This window comes from Natator depressus, chromosome 3 (genome assembly GCF_965152275.1).
Source record: "Natator depressus isolate rNatDep1 chromosome 3, rNatDep2.hap1, whole genome shotgun sequence".
NCBI lineage: Eukaryota > Metazoa > Chordata > Testudines > Cheloniidae > Natator > Natator depressus.
In genome coordinates, this window is record NC_134236.1 from 50,830,168 (window position 1) to 50,843,653 (window position 13,486).

A 13,486-nucleotide genomic window follows, 5' to 3' on the forward strand; every position below is an offset into this window, starting at 1 on the left:
AATGGTTAAAAAAGTGTTCCATATAAGTCAACTGGGTATATCAATAGTATAGGACTGAAAGATTTCTGTGATTTGAAGAAGGGTATGAAGATCTTGTTATGGGACTTTGTGATAATCTCCCCTTAGCCATTAAAAAATACATTCTTGCCATTGTGTGCAATGTGCTGCCTTCCATAAGAGGTAAAATGTGCCATTCAGAAATATGTTTATGAGCCCCAGAAATAAGACATCTCTGGAAAGGAATGACTGAAGTACACATAGATCGAAAGTGAATGAGCCAGAGACAACAGTTGCTCCATTACAGGGATTGCCTGGAATGTCATCAGGGGCACTGCCAACATTCCTGCCTCATTTTGGGCACTCTTGTAGTATATAGTATTTTAAACTAAGAACCTGTCCCCCATATGCAGTATATCTGATTTGCAGAACAAGGCTGGACTTCAGAAAGTGAGCACATCATCTATAGTTCTTCCTATACATAGTGGTGCCACCAGAAGCAAAGCCATATTTAAACATGGCACTTGCTTGCAGGACGCTAACAAGGTTTCTTTGGCCAAAAAATCCTTGGATGAACCGAGTTATATGCTGGCTTCACAAAAAAACGAAAACAAAAAAAACCCTCTCTATTTATCTATACCATACTGTTTATAAAAGTGTAACGTTAGTGCCCTCGTGGCCAATATGGAGTCTGCTCTGCAGGCAGCTCTGGCCAAGAGAAGGTGTGCACAGAAATGTAGCAGGGAAAGTCCCTCCCACCCCAGGGGCACCTGTTCCAAACCCCCCAGAGTGAATACAGACACACACACACACACACACACACAGAGAAAGTACAATGGATATAGCAAAGGGAGATATTTATTTACAGAAGGATGAGATGAGAAAAACAACAAGGGAAAATATAGGAGGAGCAGTAGAACAGGGTTGCATCCAAACCAAGGCCCCACAGGCCCAGTGGTAGCACAGTCTGAAAGGGCAGACACCGAGCAATGTGTCTGCACACAGAGTTCAGGAGGCCTGAGCAAATTTCCAGTTCAGTGCTGAGTCTTGGGTGCTCCTGGTTGTCTTCAGGGCCAGTAAACTTTCCCCAACAAACCCCTCCAGTGCCCTCTTCTACTACTCTCTGCAAAGCCACACAGAGCGATAGCCTCCCCACTTAACTAGCTACAGCCCCCCTCCTTATTCCCAATGCAGAGTCACAAGCCCCAGTACTCACGGTGCCATGCAGCTCTGGGCAGCTGTGATACTGGGTCCAGCTCCGGCCTGTCCTTCTCAGGCAATTCCCCCCGGCACAGTGCTCCTCCTGGCTCCTGTCCTGGGGTGTCCCTTATCGACCCCCTGTTTCTCCCCAGCTTCAGGAAGGTTCTCTGCTGCTTCACTTTGCAAGGGCCTGCAGGCTGCAGCCCTTCTCTCTCTCTCCCTGGCTCCATAGCCCCACCTGGAGTTTTCCTCCTTTCTTTCATTGCTCCCAATCCCCCCTTAGGAAAAAGATTTAAAGGGGCCATGCTCTCTAAACCCCAAGGGGTTCAGACTAAGTTAACTCCTGTACTAGTCTATACCTAGGACCTCAGTAAGTGAAGGCATATCTTGAAGGGGAAAGTGAGTGATGATACAAGAGACAGCTGCACACACAAGTTAGGTAACAATCAATATTTAACTATAAAATCCAGAGAAAAGTAACAAGCAAACAAATGAACAACACATTATTCACCTACAGTAGATAGGTAGCTAGCAACACTCATAGAACATACATGCTTAAAATAGCCATCCCATGTCTAACCCAAAAACTTTCTGAGGTACAAGGAAGCTCCCAATAAAATATAAGGACTTAAGTAAGACAATCACAAGTTTAAAAGTTGTCTGTTTTCCCTTCCATTTTTCCATGACTCGTGGCTGTCCCTCTATTATTTCCATGACACTTTTTTTCTTTTCTCGTTCTTATCTAGTGTTTTAAATTATTATTTTATGTCTTTTTCTTGCCTCTCTTTTCTTTTTCTTTGCAAAGAAACGTGTTTTCCTCTTATTCTTCATTGTCTCTTGCAATTACATTCCTTTCGGTTGCCCAACATCCCTCTTTGCTCTTTCCTATATTAACATACTCTAAGGGTATGTCTACACAGCAATTAAACACACACAGCTGACTCAGGCTCATGGAGCTCAGGCTACAGGGCTTTAAAATTGAGGTGTAGATGTTTGGGATCAGGCTGGAATTATCCTAATATAGACTACAGCTGGATTTAGGCTCTTTACAACTCAAACTCACATAATCTGTAATTTACATTCCTCCCTTACACATCAGCTCCAAGTTTGTCCCACTGAGTCAAACTAAGGCTTGGCCTACACTTGCAATTTATGTTGGTATAACTACATTGCTCAGGAGTATGGATTTTCTGTATCCCTGAGCAATTCAGTAAACCAACCTTAATCCCAGTGTAGTCAACGCTATGTCAACGGGAGGGCTTCTCCCATTGACATAGCTACCATCTCTTGGGGAGGTGGAGCATCTACACTGACTGGAGAAGCCCTCCCGTCGGCATGGGTAGCATCTTCACTAAAGTTCTACAGTGGCACAGTTTAATCAGTGCAACTGCACTACTGCAGCCTTTTAAGTAAAGACAAGCCCTAAAAGACTAAGGGAGTTGTGAGTTATACTAACTTCCATGCCTATGGACTAGAAGAAAGGAGTGGTGCAGAAAAAGCAGCTAACAGGAGGCCATAAGAACGTGTAAATTAAAGACTTCTGTTTAAATTTAGCTAGGAAACAGTTGTGAGAAGGTGTAAATTAGGCCTTGTCTACATAGGGATTGAAATAATCAAACTGGGGGTAATTAACACCTTCAATTATTTTGGTGAAAGTCTGTGTGTTGATACTTTAATTTCAGAATAAAAGTATTCTATTTCAGTGTGCTGTGAGTTACACATAAATAGAATACTTTTGTTCTGAAATGAGAGCATCAACGATCACAGACTTGCAACAAAATAACTAATGTTCTGAATTACAACCAATTTAGTTATTTTGGTTTCAAGTCCTTGCAGTAAATTAGATTCTCTTACATATCAGATCTATGAGTAGGTGAGTGCAAGATGCTACCCAACACATCACCTCTGATTTTGGCCATCACTCTTTATCAGCAGAGGCATTTTGACATCTTCTCCTTAGAAAGAGTTAAAGAGTTAAATCTTTCCAGAATGTAATGTTACTTCAAATATAATATAAAATCTTTGTAAACACACCTCTTTGCATTTTGACACATTTAAGTTGCAGAGCTAAACAAAGTTGCAAGTTCAAAACCCAGTACTATCACTTTAGTATTTCAGCTGGCTTGTCTAAGTTGGAAACTTTAGGCTCAAGGATCCTTCCTTGCTTAAAGGAAAATAGGTTTGTGCCCTTAATTGACATAATAATATTAGATAGTTATCACTAATCATGATCTCTGATGTTTTTTCTGCTGTCTCCAAGCAGCAACTTCAGGAATCAAATGATAGACACATGAGTGCAGATAAATTTATAACACTCATTCTGCATCTTGAAGAGCTGTTTAGATACTAGAAGCCTGTTGTGTGTTCAGTTTAATTTTAATCACCTCTAGCCATCTGCTTCTGAAACTGACTTTAGCTGGTCTATTCCTGTTATACTCTGGATAGTGATGCTCAACCTGTTTATCTAGAGCTGTGTTGTAGCGCTTTATGATCCCATACGCAGTATAAAATAGGGCTTCAGTGGTGCAGAGGCCTTGACAGGGGCAAATTGCATCCAAAAACCTGATCTGTTGATTGGCAGCCCTAATTAAATAACTGGGGCATATTTAGGTAACATTCAATGTATTTTCTTCCCCACAATCTGGTCAGGTGTTTTGATCCAAAGTTTTGTGCCCCCCGGGCACACCCAGCAGACATGTATAGCTCTCCCCCTTCTTTTCAGATCCCCTCCAACAGTGCTCATTAGGAATTTTAAGTTTGTAATAGTTTATCAGTGATTGCTGATCACTAAAATAATTTTCTCGTAGAATACAGCACATAGAAGAAGCAGATCTATCTGGCCAAATAATATACCATTTGATTTAAATTTTTGTATGGCATATCCTTTTCCCATCTTCCCAGAAAGGTAGGTTTCACTCTAATGAAGGGCTCTGATAAATGCACGAAATTATGCCCTTGTTGCCCAATTTACACATTGTATGTTTTCTAGAATAGCATAGTGTTGGAATCTCTGATGAGTTAACATACTATCTAAGCAGTACAGACATTTATAAAAGGTAATCCTGGGCTGCCAAACTTAGCTCCAGTTTGATGATAACTCATTAATACTTTATTTTTACATATTTGACCTATTTAATGAATCCTTGAATCTTCCCAATCTTGAAACTTCCTGGCTTCTGCTGTGGATTGCATTCCAAATTCTTGCTAAGCAATCAATTCTAATGTTTCAGTTTGTAGACTGAGCTCTAGTTTGGGTGTCAGGAAGAAATATCCGCTAATCTCTATGCACAGCACTACAGAACTGGCTAGCAACGATTTGGAAAATTTTCACTTCCCCAAATGTAACTGATGATGGTTACTACCAAAGAAAGGACACTGGATCAAACTGACCAATAGTCTGATCCAAACTGGCAAATCCTATGTTTCTAGAAAGAAGATAACAGATAGATGCAAAATACATGAAGATTTAAGAACTATACATTCTGAAGACAATGTTGGCAGGAAATCAATAACAGAAATTTCAGAGTCTATTTTATATTAATGAAAAAAATTCCTTACCGACAGTACAGATAATTTGTTTGACTGCTCAAAACATCCAGAAATATTTTATAATTTACATTTCTCATTAACATAACAAGTTAATTAAAGCAAATGAAGGTTAATTTAATCAGACACCGGTACTGTATTTGAATAGATTATTGCATTTATCTATTAAATAGTTTGTCTTTTATTCTTCTATCCTCATTAAGCAGTATTCTGAATAATTAGAATATCAGAAATAACTTTTATAAAGATACAGTATTACTATATTCTTATTAAGAATTTCAGGTCACCTACAGCATTTATACAAAATGTTACAAATCTAGGCAAACTATCTCAGGCTATGAAGCAAGAAAGTAATTCTTTATATCACTGTGTGCGTTTCTAAGGTCTTTACCATTTGGATGATTACATTATCTCAGTTTTATATTCACTATTCGGGAGGTAAATGTCATCTTGAATCATTGAATCTCAATTTTTTACACCTTTCCTTTTGGTTGATAGGCTTTTTACCCATTGTAATTTATTACTATTACTGGTGAAAGTATAAAACTAAAAAACTGAGAGCGTAATCAAGGCTAATGGTGAACCAAATACCATGTGATAATAAATTAGCAAGAAAAAATGCTTTAGAGACAAATTGAGAGGTTTACCATTTCAGGTTGAATACTGTTACAACAACTGTTTATGTAAAATACAAGTCTGTACAAAGAAAATCACATTCTCTTCTTTTATGTAAAAATACAACATGTCTTGGCTCTTTATTATACAGAGCTATGGAGAGGCATTTTCAGCTTAAGAACCTACACTTCTGGTGAACGTAAGGTAATTGTGGGCTCTTTCATGACATAAATTTTCATTTATCATGACATATAATGGGGAAGAGACCAAACTACTAAATTAGAATAAGCTGTGACCAAAGCTGAATGAATTTTACAGGAAGGCATGTATATTGTTAAAGTCACTGCCCGTATTTATCCCATAACTGTTCCGTTAAATTAGTATAACAAATGAAGAAGCTGCAGTGCATTTGAGCTGACTTTTCACAATTATTGGCCTTGCCTTTATATTCTTGCTGTGAAATTATATTCTGTTCTCAATTTGGTCATTAAGTTTATACAACAACTAGGACAAATACTGCAGTCTTTATAAACGAGAAACTCCTTTGGCAAATCAGTGAAACTTTTCCCTGATTAAGAACCTGATCCAAATGTAAAGACTTCCTTTGATTTCAATGGCTTTTGAATAAGGCCACAAGTTACAGTTTGGACCAGACTGCCTAATTACAGCAAAATCCAAGAATGAAACTGTCATCTGACTTTTAAATATCCTGAAGCCCTGCACAGTGTTTCTAAAGTCAAGAAACAAAATAATTAAGCATATGGTTTGTCCACTTCTCTGCGGTGAAACACTAACACTATATTAAATTAGTTACAGTACCTTGGGATACTGTTTGACAGGGATCAGTACTCTTTCTGACAGCTTTATGTTTTTGTTGCTGATGACATCAAGGTATTTCTTTTCTTCATCTTCCTTTTTCCCATCAGAACCCTGAAATTTTTCAATTTCTGAAAATTTTAAAAAAAAGAAAGCAATCAGTGAGGTGATATTTGTCATCCTCAGAAATTCTACTACACATAATATGACTTTTTCTTGTATTTATAAAAATATGATGTAATTCGACAAAAATCCAAAGAGTTGTAAATTTTGAGTTGTGTCTGGTCTTACTTAAGTCAATTTACAACTGGTTGGTTTTTTGTCCAATTACATCATATTTTTATAATCCTGCACCATTAACTCCAGTGAAACTAGGATTTGATACAAAGAGTGGCATTTAGGAAGGGAGGTTTAAAAGCACTCAGCATTGTTTAATTCTGCTCCCACTGATGTGGACGGTGGAACCCTACTGATTTCAATGGGGGGAAGAAATAGGCCAGTGCTGAACATTTTTGAAAACCTCACCTTTAAACCTTTACCAAAGATTCCATTTAGTCAGCCCAATCTGAGAAGAGAAGCACTTTGGCTATGCTTGATGGACCTCTGTAAATGAGACCTGCCACAGTCAGTAAGATTGCAATTGTTTAGCTTACAGTGAAAGCATTCAAGAATGAAAGAATCATCTTGTCATTACTGATATTTTCCATGCAAGTGTAATTTTCATGGAGGTCATAAATGAAATTCAGGTCACTTTTCCAAATGAGATCACTTTCTTGTGTGTGTGTGCATGCAGACATCTGTGTTTATTTTTTATAGTGGTTACTGTTAAAACAAACAATTTTAATCTGCTGATCATGCCAATAATAAAATATCCTGTTGGCTTTTTAATTTAGATCTCATGAAAAATTGGGATTAATAAGCTATTTATTGGACTGTAGTTAGTAGTTAGCAGTTACCAGTTCAGGACCAACACTTTTTTTTTCACTAAAAAGCTTCTTATACTACTTTTAAGCAGATATTAACTAATTTGCCCCCTTTATTTACTTGATACGTACAATTAAATCAAGTGACAGGATCAACTGTTACACTACATAATATCTTCTCTGAACTAAGATCAGGGCTGTTAGGTGACATAGTTCAGTACACAAGGGAATAATGATATTTAAAAAACACTTAACAGTTTCACAAAATCACCCTCAAAATTTATTCAAATTCACTTAGTTATGAACAATGTCACGTACATTGACAACTGGTAGTAACACTGTCAGCAAAGGCTAATGATAAACAGCAACATATCACTTTGAGGAGATGAGTCTAGGGATAGAGCTTAGTGATATCAGAGGGCATGATTACAAATTCAATATTTCTAGCAATATCATTATTACTAGTTATTAAGTGTAGTGCCCAGGATATTATAGGTGCTTTCGAAACAAAGATTCCAGAAGGGGCAGTCCCCGATCCTGAGGAGTTTTCAATCACAAAGCAGAGGCAGATAACCAGAGATGAGTGGAAGGGGAACAATAATTAGCAACATATATGCAATTACTCTGTAAGCACCAGGACAGAGGTGTGTCTAAGATACCACCATCTTCAGTATCTGTGGATAAATGTTGATCTTTTAACATTGACTACTCTAGGTCCAGCCTTACTTAAAACCTTCATTATTGATCAGCACTTAAATGTCACACTGATAGGCACCTTAGAAAAACAGACATAGAATGGATCTCACATAGGAAGGAAACGGTGAGTAATTTGATTTTTCAGATGATACTAAATTTGAAAGAGAGACACAAATATTATTCAAGACAACGAAATTGACTCATCAATACTCAAAGAAATAAAATGAGTTCCAAAAATGAGTTCCAATTTGGAAAAAAGCAGCCTAATATACTTGGAAACAAATGTGATACACAATATTCAATGGGAGGGAGAACTCAGGAAAGAAGCATGGCTGAAATAGTATGAGTGATAATGGACAGTTAATTAGGCATGAGTTTACACATCAATATATGGCAGCAAAAATAGCCAGTGCATTCTACAGTAAACAGGTATTCTCATACATAGTTCTAATGCAGCCATACAGGGAATGTTCAATTTGTGGATTTTCATTACCAGAAAAATGGACACACTCCTGAGGGGGTTAAGAAAACATATAGCTTGTTTGGAAGTTGATTAAGATGACCAAACAGCAGGAAGGGAGAGGCATTATTTAGAGTGGTGCACAGAGTCATAAATAGGAGTAATGGGATCAAATTAAGAAAGGGACTATTTAGGCTGCGAACCTGGAGATGTTTCCTGGCAGGGAGAATGATTAGACTGTGAAATATTATCTAAGGAAAGTGGGGAAAGGCCCGTCACTATGGATATACAAATGAGACTGGGCAAAGCAAATGTAAATGTGCAACATGGGTAATTTTGAACCAGCAGGGGAGATGGACTGACATGTCTAACCCATCTCTAAAAAAACAATGAATCTATAAAAAGAAAAGGAGTACTTGTGGCACCTTAGAGACTAACAAATTTATTTGAGCATGAGCTATCGTGAGCTACAGCTCACTTCATCGGATGCATTCAGTGGAAAATACAGTGGGGAGATTTATATACATAGAGAACATGAAACAATGGGTGTTACCATACACACTGTAACCAGAGTGATCAATTAAGGTGAGCTATTACTAGTGGGGGGGGGGGGGAAGAAAACCTTTTGTAGTGATAATCAAGGTGGGCCATTTCCAGCAGTTGACAAGAACATCTGAGGAACAGTGGGGGGGGGGGGGGAAATAAACATGGGGAAATAGTTTTACTTTGTATAATGACCCATCCACTCCCAGTCTCTATTCAAGCCTAAGTTAATGGTATCCAGTTTGCAAATTAATTCCCAATTAGCAGTCTCTCGTTGGAGTCTGTTTTTGAAGTTTTTTTGTTGACGAATTGCCACTTTTAGGTCTGTAATCAAGTGACCAGAGAGATTGAAGTGTTCTCCAACTGGTTTTTGAATGTTATAATTCTTGACGTCTGATTTGTGTCCATTTATTCTTTTACGTAGAGAATGTCCAGTTTGACCAATGTACATGGCAGAGGGGCATTGCTGGCACATGATGGCATATATCACATTGGTAGATGTGCAGGTGAACAAGTCTCTGATAGTGTGGCTGATGTGATTAGGCCCTATGATAGTGTCCCCTGAATAGATATGTGGACACAGTTGGCAACGGGCTTTGTTGCAAGGATAGGTTCCTGGGTTAGTGGTTCTGTTGTGTGGTGTGTGGTTGCTGGTGAGTATTTGCTTCAGCTTGGGGGGCTGTCTGTAAGCAAGGACTGGCCTGTCTCCCAAGATCTGTGAGACTGATGGGTCGTCCTTCAGGATAGGTTGTAGATCCTTGATGATGCGTTGGAGAGGTTTTAGATGGGGGCTGAAGGTGATGGCTAGTGGCGTTCTGTTATTTTATTTGTTGGGCTTGTCCTGTAGTAGGTGACTTCTGGGTACTCTTCTGGCTCTGTCAATCTGTTTCTTCACTTCAGCAGGTGGGTATTGTAGTTGTAAGAATGCTTGATAGAGATCTTGTAGGTGTTTGTCTCTGTCTGAGGGGTTGGAGCAAATGCGGTTGTATTGCAGAGCTTGGCTGTCAACAATGGATCGTGTGGTGTGGTCTGGATGAAAGCTGGAGGCATGCAGGTAGGAATAGCGGTCAGTAGGTTTCCGGTATAGGGTGGTGTTTATGTGATCATCGCTTATTAGCACCGTAGTGTCCAGGAAGTGAATCTCTTGTGTGGACTGGTCCAGGCTGAGGTTGATAGTGGTTTACAGTGGCACTTTTAGTCTTCAAATAGTTTTTTCAACCCCAATTTAGGAAGGCACTTAAGCATATACTTAACTTTAATTTTGACTTTAATGGGACTTAAGGACAAGCTAAGGGCTGTCTTGAATAGGGATGATTTCCTGAACTGAGGCTTTAACATTAACTAAGTTATTCTCACAATATCCCTGTGTGGTAATTAAAGGAAAATTATTATTTCATAAACAGTAAAATGTAGCCTTTGGCAAGTCACATGGGGCAATATTTTTAAATCTGAGTGTTTAAATTTAGGCACTCAAATAAGCTACATGATTTTCAGAGGAGATGAACATCGACAAGTCCCATTAACCCCCTGTTTCCTCTGAAAACTCCTCACTATAATCATAGCAAGTAGTCTCTCTTTTAGAATATGTTTTTAAAAAACTGCTGCACCCATTTTCTTTAGTGCATGAGTATGAACATGCACATACTGAGAAGCATTCCTCACCCTCTATGAACTGCAAAATGTTTTTGAAAATAATCAGTTTCACTAAACAAGTTTATTTTGTCCCCTACTGCTGGCAGTGGACATTTTACTCAGAGGTTGTACAGTTAAACCAATTGCAATCTTGCTGAAATATAGGTTAACCAGTTAGATTTATTTCATTGGACCAACATTAAACATTCTTAAAGTGCAGATACTGACTATTAAACCAGTGCAAGAGTAGATACCATTTACTGAACTGTATTGCCTACTTCTGGTGCCAAAAATAATATCATTTTACATCAAAATTGCTGCTACCAACAATAGGATCAATAATGCCAATTTTCAGCAAAAAACTTCCCCAAAATCTGATCTCTGTGACAGTACACTAGTGAAAATTATAAGTGACTCTAGCAATTTAAATGGAGTCATCAATCCAGATTTACAAAGATAAAAGTGAGTGAAAAATTTGACCTTGTTTTTCTGATACACTTCCTGCCACGGGGACATGGTTCAAAAATTCTTGTCATCATTAGGACCTTCGAAACACACTGCAATTAGCAAAAATTAGTTATTTCCTTAATCACTGATAATGTGTCTTTGCTTTATTGCAGTGATCAGCACCAGGGTAAAATCCTGGTCCCTCTGAAGGTAGTGGCAAAACTCCCATTCACTTCAGTGGTACCTGGATTTCAACACTAGGTCTGTAAAAAGTAAAAAATGTAAAATATAAGAAGTGGGTTTTTTTTAACTTAACAGGTATAGATATGGCTTTCCTTTTTCCATTGAGCAGGTATTAAGTGAATCCTGACATATTTTGGTTTACAGTATATGGCTCTTCCACAGAAAACCATACACACCATTTGGTATAGAAAGGACTTTTTCTGTTCACTGTATTTCAGTAGTGTGCAAATTTGAACAATTGCTTAAAAAAGAACATGTCTCCCCATACCCACATCCTTATCTTAGCAGTTTATCAGAACATCTTGTGAAATTCCACAGTTCTCTTTAATCCACCACACCTTCAAAGGACCCACTTCATGACCCACTGATTGACAGGCGTGAGATCGCACTGCTGCTTATTATGCTTTCCCTTGGTCTAGCCACAGAGCTCAAAGGGATGCACTTACACTCTGCCCCATCACTACAGGGCTGATTATGCTGCTGTTCCAGTGATTAGGTTTGGGTCCTCAATTCTTCATGGAAGGCAAGTCTCTGATACTAGACCTTAGGGCTGGCGGTGAAACCTCCTTCCCTTATAGTGAAATTTAGCCACAAATAGATGGCCAGCATAAAGCCTATGTACCACTTATGGTTTAAGTAGGATTTAGATGATGCATAGGCCCTTAGGTCAAGATCCAAAAACTGCTGAAGTCAATGGAGAGACTCCCATTGATTTCAACTGGCTTTGGATCAGACCTTTTCTGAGCAACTGCTTGACACTAGAGGGCTATTAAAACATCCAAAGAGTTCTGGAATTAGAATAAGGAAGGGGAAGATGTGCCAGTTCTCAGAGTAGATACAATGCATTCATGATGAAACTAAGATATAATATAAACATAGGGGAAGTGAGCAGCACAATCTTATATGCTCACTCACTTTAAGAAAACAACAACAAAGCCTCCCTCCATAATGCACATTCCCTATCTAACCCCATCAACAACAGAAAACCCACCCTCAGTGCAACATACGTTATGAAAATACACTCAACAACTTTAGTTTTTAAAACAGTATTTCTTTTATTTTTTTTTCAATACAACCATTAGATGTTTTGTTTTTGCTAAAGGCCAGAGATACTATGGGATTTGAGAATAGTTAAGAGGGCAGGTCAATGAGCATCAGCATTGATTCAACAAGAAGAAAAACAAGAAATCCAGTGGAACATTTTCACCAACACTGATCCTACAAGAAAGGGGAAAACAGGAAAGAAAGCAGCTCTTGAGGAAAACTTCACACATTTTCCACCCACTTTTCCTCCAAGTTAACTGAATTAAAGCAAGAAGACAGATTGCCATTCAATTACCTCCTATAGTACCTCTCAATCCTCAAGAACACTTCATTCTTGCCTTTCATCAGCAACACATATAGTTCTCTTGCACTTTCCTTCTGTACAATACACATTCATCTTATCTCTCTTAATTGGAAGAGAGCACACACATCACAGTCACACAAGTGGTCAGGTCAAAACCAAAGAAGAGTTGTTGGGTTAGCGAAATCTCTTACATTTTGGAAGACATATTTTTTCAAAAGAGAAAATTTATATATATATATATATATATATATATATATATATATCTCTTTGGTCAAAAATATTTCTAAAATGTAAGGGATTTCTCTAACTGAACAACTCTTCTTTGGTTTTGACCTGACCCCTGATGTGACTGTGATGTGTGTGCTCTCTTCCAATTAAGAGAGATAAGATGAATGTGTATTGTATTGTACAGAAGAAAAGTGTAAGAGAACTATATAATGTTATATATATATATATATAAATGTATGTATAATGTACTATATATATATATATATAAATGTATGTATAATGTATATTATATCTTCTTGCTTTCTCATATATTCTACAGTGCCCCAGTGTCTCCTATGAATTTCACAGGGGAGGAAAATTACCTTCATCCTTTGTCTGCCTGACCTATTGCAGGGTGGGAAAAAACACACCAGAAAGAGAGAGTGGCTCTTGTTCTTTATAAACTATCTGCTTTACTTTTACAATGCCAATAAAATTATGTTAATTATAGTTCACTTCACTGTACTTGACATGTATTACAAAACTTGTGTCATGAATATAGGTTTTTCTATTAAAATTCGGCACCCCACAGTAAAAACATCCCCTTGCTATACGTAGAATCATGTCAAAACTCATCAAAAAATAATGTTCTTCTTGTCAGCCTGTCCAACCTACCATAACATGGAATCTACAAACACCTCCTTAATCTGTCACCATTTGCTTCACATTTACAGGAATTATGCCAGCACTTACCTAGCTTCTTCTTGGGGAGCTAGCTTTTCAGTTTATTATATGACATTGCAAGTGGTGGCA

General features: G+C 38.0%; 1 protein-coding gene across 11 annotated transcripts in view; it reads right to left on the bottom strand.

Moving 5' to 3' along the window:
* The window catches only part of KHDRBS2 (KH RNA binding domain containing, signal transduction associated 2), a 614,322-nt gene that overhangs the window by 476,224 nt on the left and 124,612 nt on the right, over nucleotides 1-13,486 (bottom strand). For all 11 annotated transcript variants that reach the window (XR_012638772.1, XR_012638769.1, XR_012638770.1 and 8 more), the window contains exon 2: nucleotides 6,178-6,305. Coding sequence is in view for 4 of the 11 variants with exons in the window: in XM_074947899.1 (XP_074804000.1) it covers nucleotides 6,178-6,305 (128 nt within the window). In the remaining 7 variants the exon portion in view is untranslated. The remainder of the gene's footprint in view (nucleotides 1-6,177; nucleotides 6,306-13,486) is intronic.